General features: G+C 39.2%; 5 protein-coding genes and 1 pseudogene across 6 annotated transcripts; 5 read left to right on the plus strand and 1 right to left on the minus strand.

Moving 5' to 3' along the window:
- The first annotated feature begins 322 nt into the window (after positions 1–322).
- Positions 323–1,372, plus strand: LOC108836906 (probable long-chain-alcohol O-fatty-acyltransferase 4; annotated as a pseudogene).
- Positions 1,373–1,796: 424 nt separating this feature from the next.
- LOC108837915 (DNA topoisomerase 1 beta-like) lies at positions 1,797–4,879 on the plus strand. 2 transcript variants are annotated; one of them, XM_057002657.1, is made up of 11 exons: positions 1,797–1,910; positions 2,145–2,915; positions 3,008–3,202; positions 3,302–3,382; positions 3,463–3,522; positions 3,619–3,713; positions 3,811–3,922; positions 3,998–4,111; positions 4,190–4,282; positions 4,369–4,541; positions 4,682–4,879. In XM_057002657.1, exons 2-10 carry the CDS (start codon positions 2,145–2,147, stop codon positions 4,513–4,515), a joined length of 1,668 nt encoding a protein of 555 aa, XP_056858637.1. In that variant the 5' UTR covers positions 1,797–1,910; the 3' UTR covers positions 4,516–4,541; positions 4,682–4,879. The 2 variants fall into 2 exon arrangements, with proteins under 2 accessions (XP_056858637.1, XP_056858638.1); XM_057002658.1 differs by having other exon boundaries at positions 1,819–1,910; positions 2,142–2,915.
- Positions 4,880–5,598: 719 nt separating this feature from the next.
- LOC108842640 (DNA topoisomerase 1 alpha) lies at positions 5,599–10,754 on the plus strand. The gene is made up of 16 exons (XM_018615620.2): positions 5,599–5,757; positions 5,999–7,436; positions 7,596–7,790; positions 7,936–8,016; positions 8,089–8,148; positions 8,270–8,364; positions 8,454–8,610; positions 8,699–8,824; positions 8,930–9,010; positions 9,120–9,210; positions 9,301–9,434; positions 9,618–9,686; positions 9,780–9,869; positions 9,980–10,083; positions 10,181–10,349; positions 10,422–10,754. Exons 2-16 carry the CDS (start codon positions 6,012–6,014, stop codon positions 10,488–10,490), a joined length of 2,946 nt encoding a protein of 981 aa, XP_018471122.2. The 5' UTR covers positions 5,599–5,757; positions 5,999–6,011; the 3' UTR covers positions 10,491–10,754.
- Positions 10,755–11,775: 1,021 nt separating this feature from the next.
- Positions 11,776–13,457, plus strand: LOC108829308 (V-type proton ATPase subunit e1). Its single transcript, XM_018602975.2, has 4 exons — positions 11,776–11,984; positions 12,083–12,196; positions 12,641–12,688; positions 13,115–13,457. The coding sequence occupies exons 2-4, from the start codon at positions 12,099–12,101 to the stop codon at positions 13,179–13,181; spliced, it is 213 nt and encodes a 70-aa protein (XP_018458477.1). The 5' UTR covers positions 11,776–11,984; positions 12,083–12,098; the 3' UTR covers positions 13,182–13,457.
- Positions 13,458–13,613: 156 nt separating this feature from the next.
- On the plus strand, positions 13,614–15,319 carry LOC108842518 (cell division protein FtsZ homolog 1, chloroplastic-like). Its single transcript, XM_057002659.1, has 5 exons — positions 13,614–13,989; positions 14,064–14,293; positions 14,369–14,536; positions 14,600–14,833; positions 14,930–15,319. Exons 1-5 carry the CDS (start codon positions 13,638–13,640, stop codon positions 15,203–15,205), a joined length of 1,260 nt encoding a protein of 419 aa, XP_056858639.1. The 5' UTR covers positions 13,614–13,637; the 3' UTR covers positions 15,206–15,319.
- A 276-nt stretch (positions 15,320–15,595) lies between these two features.
- On the minus strand, positions 15,596–18,837 carry LOC108842517 (65-kDa microtubule-associated protein 1). Its single transcript, XM_018615451.2, has 8 exons — positions 18,576–18,837; positions 17,963–18,047; positions 17,652–17,858; positions 16,957–17,577; positions 16,566–16,877; positions 16,405–16,492; positions 16,175–16,323; positions 15,596–16,104 (listed from the first exon to the last, which is right to left on the minus strand). Exons 2-8 carry the CDS (start codon positions 18,032–18,034, stop codon positions 15,799–15,801), a joined length of 1,755 nt encoding a protein of 584 aa, XP_018470953.2. The 5' UTR covers positions 18,035–18,047; positions 18,576–18,837; the 3' UTR covers positions 15,596–15,798.
- Between the last annotated feature and the right edge of the window lie 3,976 nt (positions 18,838–22,813).

Here is a 22,813-nt window from a genome sequence, read left to right on the forward strand (position 1 = left end):
AAGATAATTTCACTAGATACCATTAATTGTCAATCATGTGATCATTGTTATTAGGATAGCCCACGTAAGATGTTCAATCAGAAAACTTCAAATGTGTTTTGCAAGACAAAATAGAGTTGGAACAAAGACGATGCACAAGCACGCTTCGCTGTCTGGATCTGCTTAATTCCACTTATGTAGCTGTAACACCACACATTCCTAATTATATTTTTGGTCAACTGTTTCGCGGTTACCTTATTATACAGGCAACAACCAGGCTAAAACCTAGGTTGGAGACTGGAAAAATATCAGAGATACATTACAAATAAAAGTAGATCTTGAGATGGAGGAAGAACTCAGCATATTCATGATAATATGGGTTCAGCTATGCTCTTAGTATCTTACTGTTACTACTTATCTACTAGAATCAATCTGGCATTTTTCGTTAATATCCGTTCTTCCCGTTTGTGCTATGTTCCTTTTTTTTCCTTTCTTATCTCTCCTCTCTTCACATGTCCTTCATCATATCCCTTTTCCTCTCAGGTACTGCCATCTAAAGATCATTCCTCTTCTCTTTTGACCAAGGTCCTCTTTTCCCAGTTCCTTGTAGCCTCTCTTTACTTTATCTGCTTCACTTGCTTCCCTATCAAGCTTCAACAAACCCTAAAACTCAAGACCATTTCTCCACGTTGAATTTTGCCACTAAACTTGCCATCCTTGGTATGTTACTATATTGGTATGATTACAAACATATGCTGCCCCCGGTCCTTTTATTTTTTCACTATTCTCTTCAAATCTACTTGGAGCATGAAATTCTCTTAACCCTCGTCAAACTTCTTGTCACTTTCGCTCTTGGATGCAATCTTGAACCAAATTTTAATGAACCGTACTTAGCTACATCTCTTCAGGACTTCTGGAGTCATCGGTGGAACCTCATGGTGCCGGCACTTCTTAAGCCGGCTATATACATCCCCGTGCGGCGGCTTTGCAGTGGCCGAATGAGCTCCGATCATGCTAGGTTTTTGGCGGTTTTGACTACGTTTATCGTCTCCGGTGTGGCTCATGAGGTGTTCTTCTTCAGTTTAACCTTTGAGATGCCAACAGGAGAAGTCACTTGGTTCTTCGTGTTACATGGAGTTTGCACTGCCGCGGAAGTAGCTGTGAAGAGGACGAGTTTGGTGCGGAGGTGGAGGATGAGTCCGATGGTTTCACGACTTCTGACGGTAGGGTTTGTGGTAGTGACGGGTGGTTTGTTGTTTTTCCCTCAGCTTATAAGGAGTGGAATCATGGAGAGACGAGCAAGTGAAACCTTGTCGCTCATTGATTTTTGCCAAGCGCAAGTTTTGTATCTTCTAACGTGATTCCGCATAATTGTTAACAAACATATTATTTAGTGAAAAATGTGAAAAAGAACTAAGAAGATTTAACTACTGGCCTACTAGATCACTTTCCACCAATATATTGTGGTGAGTAAGTTTTGTATATATCTACAATTTATAATAATTTGATAAGTTAATTTGGTCAATAAATTTTTTATAGAGAACTTATGATTAGTTGATAGTGAAAAAGATATTAAATTGTATTACATTATATTAATCATCTTAGCGCATCTATCTCATAATTATTAAAAATAAAATTAAAAAACAAAAGAAACTACAATATATGAGTTTTGGATTCATGATTTTTTTGTCAAATTTTAATATTAACATGAAAAATAAATAGTAATATATATTATAAAAATACACTTTAAAAATCTAGTATATAATTAATAAATTTTAAATGTCTAGGATTTGATATATATATAACTACATTCGTGATCAAAACCCTGGACTCAGTTTCCGCAACACATTAGTTTACCCTTTTTACAAACCGATTGTCTAGAACACACAAGAAACCCGTGAGGAGTGTCCTCAGATTCATTGTGGCATAAGGTACGTAGTAGTTACGTCAGATTCAATTTCGAGTGGATTCTTTTTTCGGCATTAGGGTTTCTAGTTCCACCTCCATCATTCTTTCCTCATATATCCAATTCATTGTGAAGTTTTGCCTTACGTCTTGCCTTTTTGTTTGATCCGATTATTGAAACGCATATCAACAGTCTCATAAATAATTTGTTGCAATTATAGGATATAAAATTTAAATATTTTTCGTTTGTTGATCAGCAGATGAGGAACGGTTTGGGAAAAGCTTCATCTGTGTATAAAAGTGATGATGAGGGTTCTGATGATAAGCCTTTGAATGGATGGCTTAGAGTGGATTCGAATCAGCTTACCAGACTGTTTCCAGTACGAAGGAGGAGCAACGTGATCAGACCTCAGGTAGATTCTGATGAGAAAGTTCACGTGACGTCCTCCTCGACGGTTCAGACAAAGACCAGTATGGGTGCATTAATTTGCCAGCCTGTTCATAACAAACAGAAGAGACCTTTGGTTAATGATATCAAACTGAATTACTGTTTAAAAACTAAGACTGAAGTGCAGAAGAGAACAAGTTCTTCGAATCAATCTTCTGCTAAGAGGCCTAAGCTTTCAGAGCCTACTACTAGGCCATTGAATATGGAGCAGGGCTCGAGCAATGCAGATAGCAAAGGAAAGAATCTGGAGGCATTCATCAAGAGGTTGAGAGCTAACCAAACCGTTAAAGAAGATAACTCAGATGGTGATGATGATCATCATGTCCCTATTACCTCGAGGATAAAACAATCATCCGTGAAGAAGCCAGACGCTAGTAAAGTGATAGCTTCTCCATCCAGAACGATAGCTAAGAACAAATGGGTGAAGAAAGATTCTAAACCTCTACCTTCTAGTAGAGAAGGGCAAAAGCAATGGACAACACTTGAGCACAACGGTGTTATTTTCCCACCTCCATATAAATGTCATGGGGTTAAGATACTGTATCAGGGAAAGGCAGTTGACTTAACTCCCGAACAAGAAGAGGTCCTGTCTCTGTTCCCATGATAGATTTTTTTTTTTTATGGTTACGTAGTTCATGAGTGATGAGGTGATAATATTCTCATTTGTGTCTGCAGGTTGCCACTTTGTTTGCAAAGATGAGAGAATCAGAATATTACAACAAACCACTGTTCAGAGAGAACTTCTGGAATGATTGGGAGGAACTACTTGGAAAGAACCATGTGATCAGAAATTTAGATGATTGTGATTTCAGTCCCATATATGAATGGTATAGGCAGGACATGGAGACAAGGAAACAAATGAGTCTAGAAGTAAATAATCACTTTCTAATAATATAAACAGCTTATTAATCAATTATTATGCTATCCTGAAGCTGTTGTTGATGATATAATGATGCTGTTGATGTGCAGGAGAGAATAATTTTGAAAGAGGAGAAATTAAAGCAGGAAGAGAAATACAAGTGGGCTGTTATTGATGGCGTTAGAGAGAAGGTTATATTTTCACATTTCTTGATAGGAATATTATCTTTGGATTTTTGGAATTTTCTGACCAGAACTTGCAACTATTACAGGTTGGAAACTTCAGAGTTGAACCCCCATGCTTGTTTCGTGGCCGGGGAGATAATCCTAAGGTATGTGTTTGCTTAGTCCACATTACACTTAGAATAGTTTTCTTCCTTGTTACACCTAACTTCTATAGCTATGATCTCTGCATTATTACTTTATAGATGGGGAAACTGAAAAAGCGGATTCGTCCTTGTGATATTACAATCAACATCGGTAGAGATGCACCTATTCCAGAATGCCCTATCCCTGGTGAAAGGTATTTTTTAATCTTTTGTGTTTCTTGTGTGACAAGACACCTTTGTTGTTTTTTTTTCTTTCGGTGCGTGATTTTAAAAAGTGATGTTTGTTTTCAGATGGAAAGAAGTTAAGCATGATAATACTGTCACACGGCTTGCTTTCTGGAATGATCCTATCAATCAAAAAGAGTTAAAGTGTGTATTTTTGATAGCTAGCCCTGCGTTGACGGTAATGAGCTTTTGATTCCTCTTAAAGGTTTTGCGTGAACCATCAGGCGTTCTAACCTACCATTTGTTTTTGCAGCGCCTTAGAGCAGAACGCACCAAACAACTTAGTAACAAGGATGCAACAAAACGGGAAACAAAGATTGCTACAGATCTTATAGATAAGCTATCCCTTGGGGCTGAAGACGAGAAGGTAATGTAACAACGGTATACTTCTTTAATAAAACAGTATTATCATCTAATCTAAACTGTTTTGTTATATCCTAATTAGGTCGCCATCATTTCTGACCATGATCAACGTACTGTCTCGGAATCTCACGGACCACAAGTAGAGAGGCTGGCTGTGAAAATAGAAGAGCTAAGGGTAAGAGAAAATATAAGCAAATCTAAGAGCTTTGATCAGAACAGTTTCAACTTTCCCAGTCTCGTTGTTTTTGCATTTCGACGCAGGAGCAAATAGAAGAGCTGGATATCGATCTCGACGGGACTGAGGAAGGAGCTGTTGCAACTGAGTTGATGTCAGATTTTTTCATAGTTGAGCCGGTCAAAGCGACTGACAGCAGTGTCCTGTTTTCACTGAGCCGGCTACTCAACTAGCTGATGAAACTGCTCTTTCACCTGAGGTTGAGCTTATTCTTTACACAAAATTCATCCAACAAAGGACGACCTAATACAATGATTCTCCAAGATGTACCTGCTGCCTAGATATATCTTTAAGTCTGACTATTTATTTATTTTTTGGATATTTACATGGATGTGGCAGAGAGTGAAGTGTGCATGGAGGACAATGACTCAATGGATGTGGGTGAACAAGGATTAACTCAATGATGATTATAAGGGAACCACCTCTTGAAACAGAAACGTTGCAGGAAGGCCTCTTGAACGAACCATGGATCTACCCTTTTTTTTTCTTTTTTTTTCTTACTACTCTCTCCACCATGCTTTCGCTTAATAATCTGTCTCCCCGGAATGTTTTTAGAAAGAGACCCAAGTTTTGGTGGTCTTCGTAATTTTTGGTTCAAACCACCTTTATTGCAAAGTACTATTTTCAAATTATAATTTCTAAAAGAGGTATTCCAGATTTTAGAAGATTATCTTTTTTAGAAATTAAGATAATAACAATAATATTAAAAAATCATCAATGATAATAACAATAATAAAAAAAAAAGATAAAGTAGAAGAAAGAAACCAAGAGCTGTAAAAGAAGTTTTTTTCTCTCTCTTTATAGTAAAGCCAAAACACTAATCTGTGGGATGTTTTATAGAATGAAAGTTACATTTTAATCCTCAAAAACTAATCCATTTTAAAATAACAAAACTAATTCAAATAAATAAATTTAACAGAAATTATATTAAAAGTTTTGAAATATATAAATTATAAAAAATAAATATTAAAACTAATTAATGGTTTTCTTCTTTATAAGTTGTTTTACTCAAATATGCTTCACAATTTAGAAATTAACCGATGATTAATTAATCTATACTTTTGTGGACGAAGTTAATATATTTCATTCATGTTATTTCTATAATGGATTTTTTGGCATTGTTATCAGAAAAGAAAAAGGATTTTGAGAAAGAAAAAGTCTTATGGCGGTAAGAGTAAAAATCTCTGGCGGTATACTGCAAACCGGATACAGTGAAGCGGTAAAATGAAAGATTTGGCGCGACTGAATACGACGTCGTAAGAAAGGAAAACCCTCAAGCGGTAGAACTCTCTAACCTGTCGAGAGTCTCCTCATGCCTTAGTCTGTGCGGCGTCTGGAACGATAGAAACCACCAGAGCAGAAGATAGAAGGAGAAAAGGAGGAGATAGGCTTCGCTCTTCAATCTCTAGAAGAAGGTATCTTCTTCAATCCAACGCTTACCCTTCCGAATTAGATCCGATTCAGCTCAATTTTCATAATCATCCACAAATTAGGGTTTCGTGTACGAATTTGGGGATTTTTTTCTATTTTTGTTGTTATCCAGTTATCTGTTCATCTAATCACGATGTAGTGTCCTGCTTAGTGTAATGGTGTTTGTTTGTCTGTCTTTATTTACGAAAGCTCTGACATTTCTATGTGGTTTTGCTTCTTGGTCAGGCGTTGGTCAGAGATGGATTCAAAACCTGTGATTGAAAATGGGATTGTAGAGGACAGCGATGATGAGAAGCCTATCGTGTTCAAGAGGACAAGTGGTGTTGTTTCTAATTCAAAATCCAATACTCAGAGAAGCAATGCAGTGTCTTCCACCAAGGCGTCACCTTTGAAGTCTCCTGTGGCGGCTAGCTCAAATGGAACCACTCCTTCCAATAGAACTTCTGCGATGACATCGTCTAAACCTTCACCAGCAAAGACACCGTTGCAGAATGAAGAAGAGGACAGCGATGATGATAAGCCTATCGTGTTCAAGAGGACTAGTGGTGCTGCTTCTAATTCAAAATCCAATACTCAGAGAAGCAATGCAGTGTCTTCCACCAAGGCGTCACCTTTGAAGTCTCCGGTGACTAAGCCAAATGGAACCACTGCTTCCAATAAAACTTCTTCTAAAGCTCTACCAGCAAAGCCACCATTGCGGAATGATACTACGCCTTCTTCTGTTAAGGCAAAGGGCCAGTCCCAGAAAGAGCAGTCTGAATGTAAAAGTGAGCGTGATGATTCTGATTCTGATTCTGATGATGAGAAACCTTTAAGTTCCATACGAACTGGGAACTCCAGCCGGTCAAATAAAGGGCCAGCCTCTTCGAAGCAGGTTGCTTCACCGCAGGCAGAGGAAAAGAATACTGGCGGTCGACCTCTTGATGGAGCAGATAGAGTCATAAAGGATGAGTCAGATGATGAAAAACCAATCTCGTCAATGGTGCAAAAGAAGAGTGGGATGTCAGGTAGCCAAAAAGTCTCCAGTGATGAAAAGAAACCTTTGATGAAAAAGCTGAATCAGAATGGGTCTGCAGTTAAGAATGAAGTGCCGGATTGTAAGGTCTCAGGTAAGAGACCTGTGGAAAAGAATCATCCTGTAGATGAATCTTCATCGAAGAAGCCCAAGGTCTCAGCTTCAAGTACTTCGGGGAAGATGAAACAAGAACCTGTGAAAACAGAGAGTTCTGCTGATAAGGGAAGGGTTTTGGTTTCACCTACAGCAAAGAGAGCCAGACCAGTATCTATCAAGGAAGATGACTCTGATGATGATAATGTTCCAATATCCAAGAGACTCAAATCAGAATCTTCCAACAGTAAAGTATCCTCTGCAAAGCCTAAAGCAGTAAAAGGAAATTCTAGTTCATCAGCTGCAAAGCCGAAAGTAACAAAAGTAGTTTCTCCTCCGTCCAGGTCCAAGACAGTGAACAGAAACGCCAAAAAAGTAACGAAGGATTCAAAATATTCCTCGTCCTCCAAATCTTCACCTTCCTCTAGTGATGGGCAAACGAAGTGGACGACCTTGGAGCACAACGGTGTAATCTTTCCGCCTTTATACAAGCCTCACGGCATCAAGATTTTGTACAAGGGGAAGCCAGTCGACCTAACAATCGAACAAGAAGAGGTTATCCTCTCCATCCATACCCTCAATCGTACTGATTATATACCTCTTCAGACTTTCTTAAATGTTTTTTTTGGTTCATCTGAATATCCAGTTTACTTTTCTTATATTATTCCAATAAGGTATAATCTTCCACGCTGATGATATGTCGTTGATATGTAGGTTGCAACAATGTTTGCAGTGATGAAAGAGACGGACTATTACACTAAACCGCAGTTTAGGGAGAATTTTTGGAATGATTGGCGAAAACTGCTTGGGAAGAAGCATGTGATACAGAAGTTAGATGATTGTGACTTCACTCCCATATATGAGTGGCATTTGAGAGAGAAAGAGAAGAAGAAACAAATGACCACAGAGGTAGTTAGAAAGATTTTTTCTTGCCGTGGCTTTCCCTTGGTTCTGTCATAAATAGCTCCATCTTTAGTCCCCAATCGTATTGCAATGGCGTCGCAGATCTACTCTTCTTATTCTTGATTTTTTCTTTTTTCTTTCAACTTTACAGGAGAAAAAAGCTTTGAAAGAAGAAAAACTGAAGCTAGAGGAGAAATATATGTGGGCTGTTGTTGACGGTGTCAAAGAGAAGGTAAATTTTCCCTTTGCGTTGTCATTGTTCCCAAGTCATAGTACCTCACTCAAACTTCTGTTTATCTTTCAGGTTGGTAATTTCAGAGTTGAACCGCCTGGGCTCTTCAGAGGCCGTGGAGAGCATCCCAAGGTTATTTTCTTTTCTTAGAGACTTATTTTTGTGATAATATACCTTGACGTTATGGCTTTAATAAGGCATAGTCTATTTTGTTTTCTCTCTGAAAACTTGTTTACTATTGTCTATTTTTCAGATGGGAAAACTAAAGAAGCGTATCCGTCCATCTGATATCACCATGAATATTGGGAAAGGTGTTCCCGTTCCAGAATGTCCGATCCCTGGTGAAAAGTACTGTGATTTTTTTTTCCATGGTTATCCTCCCAAAAGAAAACTTTATATAATGATATTACTAAGCCATGTTAGATGTGACACGGCAGATGGAAAGACGTAAAGCATGACAACACAGTCACCTGGCTAGCTTTCTGGAATGATCCTATTAACCCAAAGGAATTCAAGTATGTATTTTTGGCAGCTAGCAGTGCCTTGAAAGGGCTGAGCGACAAGGAGAAGTATGAGAAAGCCAGAAATCTTACGGTAGTTAGCTTTCATTGTTTTTGAAGCTTGTGCTTACGCTATTATTTTTTCTCCTTTTTAGCAACAGATTTTTTTTCTCTAACTGCAGAACCACATAGACAGTATAAGAGCTACGTACACCAAGAATTTTACATCTAAGGATGTTACAAAGAAGCAAATTGCCGTTGCTACTTATCTCATTGATAAACTGGCACTTAGGGCTGGAAATGAGAAGGTAAATTTTAATTTGGTATTTTACAAATTGAAAAAGAAGATATAAAGCAACTAATTGACGCTTAACTTTTTGAAGAAAGTTCATATTCTATTTCTTGATTTGTAGGATGATGATGAGGCCGACACTGTTGGTTGCTGTACATTAAAGGTTGGAAATGTGGAATGTATTCCTCCAAATAAGATAAAGGTATTAAATCAAATAAGTTGTTTTCTTCATACAACGAGAAAGAATACACTACGGAGGCAAAAAGACCTATTATCTCACACATTTCTCCCTTTCCTCATATGCATCTCAGTTTGACTTTCTCGGTAAGGATTCAATCCGGTATGAGAACACAGTCGAGGTTGAGTCTCTTGTTTACAAGGCCATTGGACAATTCCAGTCTGGTGAGTTATGGACTTTACATTGTATTTATCATATGTTAATTTTCCGTGATTGAACCAAATAACTTTGCTTTTTTTTTTTGTTCTATTCAGGAAAATCCAAAGAGGATGATCTTTTTGATGAGTTGGACACAAGCAAACTGAATGCTCATCTTAAGGAGCTCGTACCTGGTCTCACAGCTAAAGTGTTCCGTACATATAATGCTTCCTTTACATTGGATGACCAGGTGCGTTCAAAATCTTTTTTTTTGGTTTATAGTTGAAGTGTGTTGCTATACAAGTTAGACATAGGTACCCAGTTAAAAGTATACAATTTGGTCATAGGTTCCCCTTTGTTGAGTATATTCATATTTCTCCATTTCCTTCAGATTTTTCACTAATTATGTTTCCATTTTAATGTGTGTAAACAGTTGAATGAAAAGATGGGAGCTGGCGATGTTAGTCAGAAAGTAGTAGTCTATCAACAAGCAAACAAGAAGGTAACTAATTGTTCATTCTCCTGGTGATTTTAAGTTGTGTACATAACTCATCTGTCAGATTCACGAAATAGGTACTGATTCACACTCTTTCAGGTTGCCATAATCTGTAACCATCAGCGTGCTGTTTCAAAGTCGCACAGTGCACAAATCGAAAAACTGGATGCGAAATTAAAAGAACTCGAGGTAAAAAAAATAAAAAAAATTCCTGTAAGCTTTTGATAACTTTTCGAAGTTCTCTGCTTTTCTTCTTGATTCATTATATGCCTCTCTCTCTCTCTCTTTGTAATCCGCAGAATGGTCTTAAGGAGTTCAAAACTAATCTAAAGCGGGCTAAAGAGGGGAAACCGCCAGTGGAAGGTTCTGATGGAAAGAAGCCTAGAAACTTAGATCCAAACGCGTAACATAAAACTTCCCTCTTACTTTTGTGGACAGACTTCTCTAGACTGTCTTTTAGCATTTACTCCCCCTTCCCCTGTGAATGTTTTTGATTGCAGATGGGAGAAGAAGATAGGTCAACAGGAAGTGAAGATTGAGAAGATGAAACGAGACATGCATACAAAAGAGGAGTTGAAAACCGTGGCGCTTGGGACGTCTAAGATCAATTACCTTGATCCTAGGATAACGGTGGCGTGGTGCAAACGTAATGAAGTACCAATCGAAAAGGTAAGATGTTCTCTACTCTCCCTAGTAAAAAAAAAAAAAAGAAAACTCAAAATGTTACTCTCATGTTTGTAGATATTCACCAAGTCTCTGCTGGAGAAGTTTTCATGGGCAATGGACGCAGAACCGGACTTCAGATTCTAGTTATTTGCTGGGAGGTAAAGAGAAGGTTTCTGAGTTGGAGCAAGCATATGGTTATGAAGGCATTAGAGAGCAAAGGAAGGAAGTGAATAAGATAAAGAGAGCCAAAGAGAAAACCGGCCTTTGTTTTAGTTTTTATACCCAAAAAAACTCAAACTGTTGTTAATTTTAATTACGTAACTTTCGTTTCCATTTTTCTTCACCATGACTTGAATGTTATATTACTTCTTAGATGATAGAAAATTGATAAAAAAAATAGTTTTTGTTTATGCATATATAATTAGTAAATTACTTGTGAACTATCTTGTTCGAAGTTGAGTAGGTTTCTTAAATTTACACTTGTTATGTAAAATGAGCTCCAAAAAAAAAAGAATAATGATTTGCTGATGAAGTTCTTCTAAATTTAGAAATATCTCAATCGACAGAGAGAGAAAGCAGAGAAAGAAAGCAGATCCGGTGATTTTTTATTTCTGACTGATGGTGTGGGTTCCCACAGCCACCATCGGTCCGGCGTTTGTCTAGTCCAGTCTTGTATCTGTCTTTCTTGGCTTCCGAGCTTATGTAAAAATGGTTCTTTTTTGCGTCCGGTGTTGCATCCTCTATGTGGTGGACGTTCGATTTTAGCCTCCGTCGTGGTGTTTTTTCTTTAAGGATGAACAGTCGGGTTAAGTCTCCGCGTCGTCTGGCCTGTTCATAGACAGCGGCGGCGACTCTGTTAGGTTTAGTTAGTAGCTAGTTGTTTTCATTTGTTTGTTGTTGTGTTGTTCAGTTTGGGGGTTTCGTTTCTGAGTTCACAACGGAGTGAAGCTATCTCTCGAAGGAAGAGAGGAAAAGAAGACGAAGTCGGTGGTTTTGATGGCGGTGGTGGAGATCTCGGGTGAGATCCGAACAAGCTCTCCATGAACCAAGCCAAGAGAAGATCGCAAGGTAGTGGCCACTGATTCCGGCGCTCCATGGATCTTAATTCAGGCGCTCCGACGAATCGAGTTTCCGATCGCGGCTGCCGGCGTGAGGCAGCGTGGTGACGGTCGAGTCGTGGTGGGTGCGCCGCGTGGCTCCTGGGTGAAGAGGATGCAAATACGTGGGAGGAGGTCGGGTGAATCAGGTGGGCCTCGTGTAACTGGGCTGTTGGGCCAGTATAGTGAGTAGCATTTTTTGTGGATCCGCTGTGATCCTGGCCCATGTTGGCTTATTTGTAATGGGTCTCGTCCTTTCTCATTGAGCCTTTGGACTATTATATATATATATATATATATAATTTCAATTTGGGCAAAAAAAAATGATTTGTATGTTAAAAAAGTTTACTGTATTTGACTTGGACAGAACATGAAGAAAAAGTTTAATATTTTATGAAGGGTAAAAGTTAAATTGGGCTATTTGTTTGGCCCCTCTCACAACATCGCACGGATCCAAATCCAGATCATACCGAAGAAGAAGAAGAAGAAGACACGCACCATCCATCCATCCATCTCAAAGAGGGAGCTTTGATTTGAATCTGTTAGATCTCTTAGATACTTGTTTCTCTTCAGGCCGCCCAAGGCAGGCTTTCGATTAGAATCAACGTGTTTTATATAATTTAATCTACGCCTCTGCAGGAATTTTGATCAAAAGATGGGTTTCCTGATAACAAGCCTAATCTTCGTGGTCGTTGGGATAATTGCTTCTCTGTGCGTTCGAATCTGCTTCGCTAGAGGTCCCTCCACAAATCTGTATGTTCCATTTCCTCCTTTTTTTGATATTTTTTTTATGTTAAATTGATTGATGCATCAAATATGGTGTGGCCCAAATTAGATTAGTTGCCCAGAACTTGATGTCATGTGAAGATCGAATAGCTGGAATTGAGAATTGAAATATGAAATATGAAATATAAATTGATTGATTCGTTGACTTTTTGAATTTGGATACCTTGATGTGATTATGATGATGATGATGATATCTGTAACAAACACGAGAGTAATGAAGGATAAAGTAGTGTCATAGGTTGTGTTTCTTATGCTCTGAAAATTTAGAATCTCTTGTCATTGACTAGGATTTTTTTAGTTGTCTTGTTCTTTATTTTCTAACAAGCTTTAAAGCTTTGTCATTGACTAGGATTTTTTTTTTTGTAACCATCTTTGAGTTAAACATATGATTTTTGCTTTTGTCTGATTCAGGCTTCACTTCACCTTGGTCATTACTGCCACGGTCTGCTGCTGGATGATGTAAGTTTTTATGTTTCAATACACACTCTTTTATATTTGCTTTAGAGCCACTGGCTTGCATTCTTTTTATTTTTTGAGAGCCACTAGCTTGCATTTTACCTCCTTCTCTTTAGCATGGTTGTTTATTCTTCCTTAGTTTTGCTCCATACTACCTAAAAGACACCTCTTGTTTTTTCCTATCCTTAATTCATAACCACAAACCACGATCAATCCCCACTTGTTTACACCTCCATTTTCATATCCCTGTATAACTATTTAAATGAAATAAAGTTATCAACCGTTCTAGGAATTGGGAAACCAACATATATAATAACTGAAGAAACTCATCAACATTGGTCTTTTTACCTATTATATATATATAATAACTGTTGCTTGCTTGGTCACATTTTTCTTACTTTTTGTTTGTTTGTCTGTGTTGTTGGGCAGGTGGGCGATTGTATACATTGCACAGATGAATCCTCTGATTGTCCCAATCCTAAGCGAAACAGAGTAGCATCCTCTCACCTACTCAGGCTATGAACAAAGTGAGTGGTAATACCGGGTTGCTTGCCTTCTTCTGCTTTCGATTCTTGTGTATCTTCAATCTTTTAAATGGGTTTGTAATTCTGTTTCCTAGTGTGTGAACAAAAATCCATAAACTTTTTGCCTCTGTATTATTGGAAATTTCCATGTATTCAATTCCCAAAACAAGCTGAGATGCTCAAAACAATGTATTGTTGTTGAAATAATGTCTTTGAGAGGGACGAGTTTTATCCGTCCTTTTATCATACAGTAATGTTTTTATGTTGTTGCTATTATAAAGCGTAGCAATTTTAACGCAAAACGGCGTCGTTGGGGAGAGGAACGAAAAGGGACCACTCCATCTCCTTTAGCTTTTCGAAAACAACACTGAAATGTTGATACTAAAACCCTAAAAACCTCATCTTTCTTTCTTCTCTGAGATCAAAAAATGGCGATTACTCCGTTGGCGCAGCTCAACGAGTTAACGATCTCTTCCTCGTCCTCGTCATTTCTAGCCAATTCAATATCCCCCAACTGTAGCTGCGCGAGTACCAGAATCAGCGCCTTCCCGAAATCAAAGTCCAAGCCTTTGCGTCTGAGGTGCTCCTTCTCTCCGATGGAGACCGCGAAGATCAAGGTCGTCGGCGTCGGCGGTGGAGGTAACAACGCCGTCAACCGCATGATTTCGAGCGGTTTACAGAGCGTCGATTTCTACGCGATAAACACCGACTCTCAAGCTCTGCTTCAGTCTTCTGCGCAAACCCCGCTTCAAATTGGAGAGCTTTTAACTCGTGGCCTTGGTTAGTCCTTTTATATGTTCAAAAAAAAAGATGTGAGCTTTTTTTTTTGAGTGTTGACACTCCGTCTGTTACAGGTACTGGTGGGAACCCGCTTCTGGGAGAGCAAGCTGCTGAAGAGTCTAAAGATGCTATTGCTGATGCACTTAAAGGATCTGACCTTGTTTTCATTACTGCTGGTATGGGTGGTGGTACTGGCTCTGGTGCTGCTCCTGTTGTTGCTCAGATTGCCAAGGACGCTGGTTATTTGACTGTTGGTGTTGTTACTTACCCGTTTAGCTTCGAGGGGCGTAAAAGATCTTTGCAGGTATATATATATGTCTTTGACACCCGTTTCTTGTTTGTTTTTAAGTGTTTGGCTTATTTTGTTTTCACTGTCTAGGCACTGGAAGCTATTGAGAAGCTGCAGAAGAACGTGGATACGCTAATTGTGATTCCAAATGATCGTCTGCTAGATATTGCTGATGAACAGACACCTCTTCAGGACGCTTTTCTTCTTGCTGATGATGTTTTACGCCAAGGAGTTCAAGGAATCTCAGATATCATTACTGTGAGTTCCTGTCTTTGTACAAGTTGGTTTGATGAAAATTGTTCACTGATTGTTCTTTTTTAGATACCTGGACTGGTCAATGTAGATTTTGCGGATGTGAAGGCGGTTATGAAAGATTCTGGGACTGCAATGCTCGGGGTAGGTGTTTCCTGCGGCAAGAACCGGGCACAAGAAGCAGCTGAACAAGCCACTTTGGCTCCATTGATCGGATCATCCATACAGTCAGCTACTGGTGTCGTTTACAACATCACCGGTGGAAAAGACATTACTTTGCAGGAAGTGAACCGAGTGTCTCAGGTACTGGAATCTTTATCCAGTTGAGTTTGTGTTATAGTGTATTACTACAATCCACAGTCTTATCATGTTTTGGTGGGGGGGTTGCTTCTTTTGCAGGTGGTGACAAGTTTGGCAGACCCATCAGCCAACATCATATTTGGAGCTGTTGTGGATGATCGCTACACAGGAGAGATTCATGTAACGATAATAGCCACGGGGTTTTCTCAGTCTTTCCAGAAGACACTTCTGACTGACCCAAGAGCTGCTAAACTACTTGACAAAACGGGATCATCAGTTCAACAAGAGAACAAAGGAATGTCTCTGCCTCACCAGAGGCAGTCCCCTGCAACCATCAACACCAAACCATCCTCTCCCCGTAGACTTTTCTTCTAGTATTATTTTTTTTGGTTGCCTTTTTCGTTTTAAAGCAGATTCCTTCCTTTATCAAAAATGTAATATCAATTACTTGTGAGTTTACTCCAAATCAAAACTAACATATCAATCTCATATTAATGCATCACTTGCACCAAATCATATGCGCACCGACAAGATTAGTTAGCAGTTGTGCTCATCTATAAATGGAGCTGTATGCTCATATTAAATATCTAAACACTAAACAAAGCAAGAATAGCATATGCTAATACATATGTCTGAAATAATGTAACAGAAGAAACTCCTCACCACTGACATAGTTTCTAACTAGGTTTCAGTTGAGATTAATCAGAGGATTCAGGCCAAGTCTCTAAAGAAAATGTATGCAGTTTTGGCGGTTTTTCTGTCACAGGCACAACAAGATACTTTCTGATATTCCACGGCAAACAACATTCACAAAACACATTAACAAAACATACACATACACTTTCTACTACACCATTCTACTCTCAAACGTCTTTTTCTGTCTTCTCTCGGTGTTTCATAGAACTTTCTCTCTCCCTAAAACAACTCACAAACAGAAAGAAAAATAGAGATCTTTTCCTTTCTCATCTTCACGGTGAAGCTTGAACATGATCTGCAGCACCAGAACCAGGAGAGGAAGCAGCTTCCTCTTTCGAAATGGCAACGTAGTTTGTAGGAGCAGCCGTCCTGTTGAGACTCCCTCTTCTCTCTCCTTCTTTTGCAATAGACCTGCTTCCATTCTGGTTTGCATTCAAAGATAAACGCCGGTTTGGTGTTCCGTTGTTAGCTCGAGCCCCCACAGGTTTCTTAGCACTGACGGGTCTTGCAGGGCTTGGCCTTGTGCTAAACCCAGAGTCTTGCTCTACGTGTGGCTGTTCTTGAACCTTCTTTTGCTCCTGTTCATCAAGTAAAAACAATGAGTTCATGGAGTGATAATTGAGTAGAAGAAATGATAGAACTTATTACCCTCAGCCTCCGTTTCTCATCTTCTCGTTCTTGCCTAAGCATAACGTACTCATCCAACATAGCTAGCAGAGGAACACCATCGTATGCAAAGGAGATGCTGTGTTCCTCTTCCCAACCTCTGATCTTGGCAACCAATGTGTCCACCATGGCTTTTCCACAAAAAAACACGAAACATCCAATAAGATAAGAATATCAAAGAGAATGTTTACTCTGAGTTCTTCTACACATACCAGGAATCTTGCTAACCAGAATCCTGGCTTTCTCAGCTCTCTTGAGATTCAAGTGCGCACCTCTGCTTGCACTGTACCTGTTGTGATCCTGTTCCCACAAACTAAAACTCAGTTTAAAGTCATTTGTCTTATTATGATGATGCATCATAGTGTGTCATTACCCTGTTGTAGTCTTCTAACCAGCTCTCTTCCTCACAAGCTGACATCCATTTCTCAACTCTGTCCAGTATATCCTTTCTACTAAACGCTTCTTCTTTAGCCTTAGCTATCTGACTATCCATATCCGCCAACAACTCAGTATGCTCAACGTTTCCAGAATCAATCAGTGACATGATCCTCTCACGAGCTGATTCAGGGTTTGTTTCCACGTGTGCACGAGCGTATATCTCCTCTAGCTCACACTGTTTCTTGAAAGCGATCTCCTTCATCCGGCTGGCTTTCAGCTGGTCAAGCCTGTCCACTTCCACCTCGGCCTTAAAGAAGTAAATGAACTTGTTACTTAGCAGAACACATAGGGATATAGAAAAAGAAAAATGTAAATGTAAATCATACCTGCTTGATCAGATCATGTGCAAGAGCACCTGGAGAAGTGACCTCATCGACTGAAGCTGAGATGTTACAAGTCACATGATCAAACAGCTCCCTCTCCTCCTCAGGAGTGTCCATCAGGTTCCAAAGATCAATCAGCTGAGCAGCTAGCTCCTGAAGCTTCTGAAGTCTTTGCTTCTTATCATCTTCAAGAGTCAAGACGGTTTTAGCCAACCTCGAGAGAGTCTCATTGCTAATGCTCTTAGACTGGGCACCTGTCTCTTCATCTAAGCTGGGATGAACTTCTGTCACGGTGGTTAAGAAGTCCAAACCGAGAACGGCACATAGATCATGAACAGTGCTCACAAACTCTAGGACTTTCTGCAGCCTGTCACTCTTCTCTTTCTGAAGCTCCTGGAGCTGGCTGTGGAAAGAGTCTAGTTTCTTGAGAGAGAGATCAGATTCATCGACTATAGGAGGAAGCTCACTGCTCAAACCACCAGCAATCTCTCCAGATATCTTCTGGATCTGTGATTGCACATCAGAGAAGTCTCTGACTCTCTCCTCCTTCTGTTGCCACAGTTGTTCGAGAGCCGGTGCTATAGCAGCAAGCTGTTCTTTAATCGTTCCATGAGACTTATCAGGCTGCATTGCAACAACAGAAGAAACAATCACTTACAATGCCACTTCTGAACTTGGGAAAGAGACACAAAACTTACAATGCCATTAGCAAAGCTTTTTTCTCCAAGAGAGGTAGTGAGGCTGGAGAGTTCAGCATTAGCATCAGACAGGGTCTGGAGAAGCTCGGCGCGGGACTTGGCAGCCTGTTCAACTTTGCGCTTGTAAACGTCAAGACACTCTTGCTCTATCTGAAGAAGCATCTTGTCTCGTTGCTCATCGCTCTCACCAACTTCATCCCATATTTCCTGTTTTTTTTTTCCGAAAACAAAATGTTGTTCAATGCCACCACTTACAAAAAGAATTGAGTAAAAGCCAGGCATGCAACAGCTTCGGTGGGAGATGATTTTACCTGCAACTTTTGAAGTAAAGTACCACAAGTAATCTCCCCAAGATGAGGACTTTCAGCATCTGTGACCACCATTGTCACAAGTTTCCTGCAGAACAAAAAAAAAGTCAAAAAAAATGCCAATTAGAGACTTTTAACTAAAGTAAGAGCTAAATGGTACACATCACAGTGATAAACGGAACTATATTAGATCTTTTTCTTTACTAGGAGCAAAACAAGAAACTTTATAATGTACTTTTCAATCAAAGTTGAAATCTTTTTTTTTAGTAATCATAAAACACAAAAGCACCTCCTAACCACTCTAATAAAAGAATTAACTCCACAGACAGAACACAATCAAATAAGAAACGAAAATCTTGAACTTTTTGGGGAAGCTCAAAACACTTTTCTGTTTTGAAGCTTGTAACCAAGTGAAGTCAAGCTTAAGAATGTAACCCGATCAAGCAGAGAAGTAAAGCACGGAAAGAAGACGCAGATTCTCTGTTTGGAAAAAGGCACCAACTTTAAGTGAATCAAAACAGCAGCACTGGTAGTGATAAAACCAAAGCAATCAAAAACTAAACACCAAACTGATCAACACTGTCAGTTAAAAAGAGAAAAGAAAGTTTTAACTTACCAAGACTGACACTTTGATTTCTCGAGGGTTTAAAATGGGTTTCTCTCTCTCTCTCTCTCTCTCTCTCAACAACACTCTTTCTTTTGTAGATCTGAAGCTGTGTGACGACGACGACGACAAATATTAAACTCAAAATACTATTGAGAGAGAGAGAAAATCTTTGAGCAAATGATATGATGGGAGGAAAATCTATCTATGAATGGATTGGATGTAGAGGTGGAAGAGACGGAGAGGTGAGATTGTGCTCGGGGACCCACCCCCTTAGTTTTTGTTTACACATATTTGTGTCTCTTGACTTAAGGTGATTTGCTTGTTTGACGACAATCAAGTTACTTTATTTTTTCCTTTTATCTTAACCGGACACTGCTTGCACATTATTAACATAACTAAACTCAAAATAGTTTTCAATTACCATTATTAAACTCAAAATAGAATTGTCGGGTGTAAAATCGTCTTTGTAATATTTTCATAACTGTAATAACATAATTAATCGATAATAATCGACTTAGACGTTCCAAAAAAAACCAGACACTACTTGCACAAGTAGTTTTCAATTACCATTAATTTTTTTATAAATTAAAATGCATTAATCTTAATATATAAAACAGATTTTTCTGGCAGTTCAGAGTGCCACGTCAGTATAGAGGGTGGGGCAAATCGTGCCACGTGTCGCAATATCAAAGCTCTTGAGATTTTTTTCTTCCCGAAGCTTCTCTAATTTATGGAATGTGATCTGAGCTTTTTTTACAATAGATAGAGGTGGTCCTTATAGAACCGTAAACACAATCAAATATCAACAAGAAGTCCCTCTCTTATTGATAACCTCAAAAGCTTTATCACACAACTCAATTTGAATGCTTAATTACCTCACAAAACCGATGGTGATATAACAACGTAAGCGTCTCTATATATAGGATTAGATAACTCCTAAACCTATTAAACATAACACATTCAATATTTTCTGATCTTTTTTTATATAATCATAACACCATAAGGATTAGGATAACTTATATCTTAAGCTAACTTCAAGCTTAAACCAACATTCTCCTCCTTAAGTTTGATCTCATCCTCACTCACTTCTTGAACTCCAATAAGCTTTCTCATCTCTTGAAACCGAACTCGAATAAGGGCTTTAGTAAGTATGTCAGCTCTTTGTTCATTTTCCGGAACATGCTCTACTTCAACCTGATCATTCTCAACACGTTCTCTTATGAAGTGAAACCTTCTATGAATGTGTTTACTCCGACCATGAAAGACAGGATTTCTAATGAGAGCAATCGAAGACTTGTTATCAACTCGTATTGTTACCTTCTTGCACTCATCTCCCACGATTTCACACAACAGTTCCTGCAACCAAATCGCTTGCTTTGCTGCTTTCGTAGCTGCCATGAACTCTGCTTCACATGATGATAATGCCACAATCTCTTGCTTTTGAGAGCACCAGGTTATGGGACTATCACCAAGATAAAAGACATGTCCGGTTGTACTCTTGCCATCATCATCATCAACATTATGCGAACTATCACTGAACCCAACTAACTCGAGTTTTCTTGTTCGCGTGAAACGTAGACCAAGAGACGTTGTGCCGCGTAAGTACCTTAAAACTTGCTTCAAAGCCGCTCCGTGAGACTTCTTAGGATCCTGCATATATCTACTAAGTACACCGACATTGAATGAAAGGTCAGCTCGTGTGTGCAATAGATACCGAAGACATCCAATGCTCCTGCGTTAATGCTCTCGTGGTGACTTTGAAAGTCTCACATTCATATCCATAGACAGGTAGTAGAATTTCACTTTCGCATACCAACTTCTTCGAGTATCTTTCGAGCGTATCTATCTTGTGAGAGCACAATACCTTCACTCGTCTGTTTCACTTCAATTCCTAAGTAGTAAATTAATCTTTCCAAGTCACTCATCTCAAACGTTTGAGCCATCTTTTGTTTAAACGCATCGATCAATTTCAACGAAGAACCAGTCACGAGCAGATCATCAACGTATACGCAGACAACTAGAAGACCTTCCTTTGCTTATTTTCTATAGAGTGATGGCTCTTTGGAGCACCGGATGAAACCTATATCCTTCAGGCTCCGGTTGAGTTTAATATTCCAGGCCCTAGGAGCCTGTTTCAAACCATAAAGAGCTTTGTGTAGCTTGTACACCTTCTCTTCCTCTCTTCCTCTCTTTCTCTCACGAATCCTTCAGGCTGAGTAACGAAAACCTCTTCCATTAGTTCACCGTTTAATAAGGCCATTTTAACATCTAAATGATGAATTTCCAAGTTCTTTGATGCCGCAATTGACATGACCATCCTAATGGTCTCAATACGAGCTACTGGTGCGAACACCTCATCATAGTCGATCCCATGTCGTTGAACATATCCTTTTGCCACTAGTCGAGCTTTATATTTGCTTATACTTCCATCGGCATTCCTTTTGACCTTGAAAACTCATTTTATTCCAATAGATTTTACTCCTCTTGGCAAATCAATCAGCACCCAAGTGTTGTTCTTTTCTATCGAGTTTAGTTCTTCCATACATGCATCCACCCAAACTTCAGTTTCCTCGCCTCATTGTAGTCCCTAGGTTCGTTATTGATTATCATCAAGAGTTTTTCAATTTTACTTCTGACAAGAGAATATAGTCGTCTAAATAAGACGGTTTTGTAGATGCTCTGTTTGATCTTCTCAACTCGCCTTGTACTTCTTCTTCATTATTTCCTTCATCATCACTAGCTTTTTCATCATCTATGTTTACTTCTCCTCCGTTTTCACTAGCTTCTCGTTCTTCAGAGCTTTTATCATTAATTCTAAAAGGAATTATATCAACCTCAAACGTTTCTTGCTCTGTTTTATTCCCTCCGTTTTCATCATTCCAATTCCACTGTTTTTCTTCATCGAAGTGTACGTCACGACTCACCACAATCTTCCTGTTTGAAGGATCCAACAGTCTATATGCCTTGGAGCCGGGTTCTGTTCCTAAATGCACCAACGCCCTTGATCAATCATCAAGCTTCTTTCTTCCCAGAGTCTCTGTTCTTGCATAGCAAATACATCCAAAGACTTTCAAGTGAGCAATGTTTGGTTTTCTTCCTCGCAAAGCTTCGTACGGCGTTTGTCCTAACAGAGACCGTGTTGCAACTCTGTTAAGTAGGTAAGTGGCGTGCCTGACTGCCTCTCCCCAAAACTCATTCGGTACATTCATATGCTTCAACAAGCTTTTGGTCATCTCAAGCAAAGTGCGGTTCCGTCGTTCCACAACTCCATTTTGCTGTGGAGAATAAGGAGCTGTAGTATGCCTATTAATTCCATGAGACTTGCAATAATTATCAAACTCATGAGAGATGAACTATCCCCCTCTGTCCGATCTAAAAGTCTTCACAACCATCTTGGTTTCTTGTTCTGCAATTTTCTTGAAAGCTTTGAACTTTTCAAAGGCCTCACTCTTTTCTTTAAGAAGCACGGTCCACATATAACGTGAAAAATCATCAATCAACACGAACACGTAACGTTTGAGACCAGGCGTGGGAGGAGTGATAGGCCCACAAAGGTCCCCATGAACAAGCTCAAGTGGAGCTGAAGCTCTATATGATGTAGCTTGTGGAAAAAGCTTCCTCGTTTGCTTCCCAAGAAGGCAAGACACACAAGTTTCTTTCTCGATCGGTATACTAGGCAGACCAGTAACAAGTTCCTTGTTCAGCATTGTCTTCATCGTCTCAAGATTAATGTGTCCCAACCTAGCATGCCATTTAGATGACTTGGTAAGAAGTGTGATTTGTAGACACTCAATGACATCAGCTTGCAATTTTATCTTATACAGCTGATTCTTCGATCTCGAGGTCTGGATCATAAGAAATCCAGTTCGATCAAAGAGCATAAGTACATCGTCCTTCATCCTAACTTCGCACCCGACTTCAGTGGCTTGTCCTAAGCTCACAATATTGCTTTTTAGCCCTGGTATGTAGTAGACGTTGCTTAATGTTTTCTTTTCTCCTCCTGACAAGATGAATCTTATCGCTCATTTTCTTTTTATATCTATGCGGGAGTCATCTCCAAAACGAACTTTTCCTGTTACTCCCTCATCAAGCTTGTAGAATAACCTCCTATTTCCACTCATGTGATTGCTTGCTCCATTTTCAAGATACCACAAGTTCTCCATGTCGTGTTCTACTTCAAACATGCTCGGTTTTACCTTCTGTTCATTAAGGTATACTACCTCATGCATCATTAATTCATCCGCCTC

This window comes from Raphanus sativus, chromosome 2 (assembly GCF_000801105.2).
Source record: "Raphanus sativus cultivar WK10039 chromosome 2, ASM80110v3, whole genome shotgun sequence".
NCBI classification, from domain to species: domain Eukaryota; kingdom Viridiplantae; phylum Streptophyta; class Magnoliopsida; order Brassicales; family Brassicaceae; genus Raphanus; species Raphanus sativus.

Excerpts from the sequence above, each read along its gene's own strand:
- LOC108842517 (XM_018615451.2), bottom strand. The coding sequence starts at position 18,034 with ATGGTGGTCACAGATGCTGAAAGTCCTCATCTTGGGGAGATTACTTGT. Across the intron at positions 17,859-17,962 it reads CTTTACTTCAAAAGTTGCAG|GAAATATGGGATGAAGTTGG; the intron begins GTAAAATCATCT and ends AAAAAAAAACAG. Across the intron at positions 17,578-17,651 it reads AAAGCTTTGCTAATGGCATT|CCTGATAAGTCTCATGGAAC; the intron begins GTAAGTTTTGTG and ends GTTGCAATGCAG.
- LOC108837915 (XM_057002657.1), top strand. The coding sequence starts at position 2,145 with ATGAGGAACGGTTTGGGAAAAGCTTCATCTGTGTATAAAAGTGATGAT. Across the intron at positions 2,916-3,007 it reads TAACTCCCGAACAAGAAGAG|GTTGCCACTTTGTTTGCAAA; the intron begins GTCCTGTCTCTG and ends TTGTGTCTGCAG. Across the intron at positions 4,283-4,368 it reads TGAAAATAGAAGAGCTAAGG|GAGCAAATAGAAGAGCTGGA; the intron begins GTAAGAGAAAAT and ends ATTTCGACGCAG.
- LOC108842640 (XM_018615620.2), top strand. The coding sequence starts at position 6,012 with ATGGATTCAAAACCTGTGATTGAAAATGGGATTGTAGAGGACAGCGAT. Across the intron at positions 9,211-9,300 it reads CATTGGACAATTCCAGTCTG|GAAAATCCAAAGAGGATGAT; the intron begins GTGAGTTATGGA and ends TGTTCTATTCAG. Across the intron at positions 9,687-9,779 it reads ATCAACAAGCAAACAAGAAG|GTTGCCATAATCTGTAACCA; the intron begins GTAACTAATTGT and ends ACACTCTTTCAG.
- LOC108829308 (XM_018602975.2), top strand. The coding sequence starts at position 12,099 with ATGGGTTTCCTGATAACAAGCCTAATCTTCGTGGTCGTTGGGATAATT. Across the intron at positions 12,197-12,640 it reads AGAGGTCCCTCCACAAATCT|GCTTCACTTCACCTTGGTCA; the intron begins GTATGTTCCATT and ends TGTCTGATTCAG. Across the intron at positions 12,689-13,114 it reads ACGGTCTGCTGCTGGATGAT|GTGGGCGATTGTATACATTG; the intron begins GTAAGTTTTTAT and ends GTTGTTGGGCAG.
- LOC108842518 (XM_057002659.1), top strand. The coding sequence starts at position 13,638 with ATGGCGATTACTCCGTTGGCGCAGCTCAACGAGTTAACGATCTCTTCC. Across the intron at positions 13,990-14,063 it reads GCTTTTAACTCGTGGCCTTG|GTACTGGTGGGAACCCGCTT; the intron begins GTTAGTCCTTTT and ends CGTCTGTTACAG. Across the intron at positions 14,537-14,599 it reads GAATCTCAGATATCATTACT|ATACCTGGACTGGTCAATGT; the intron begins GTGAGTTCCTGT and ends GTTCTTTTTTAG.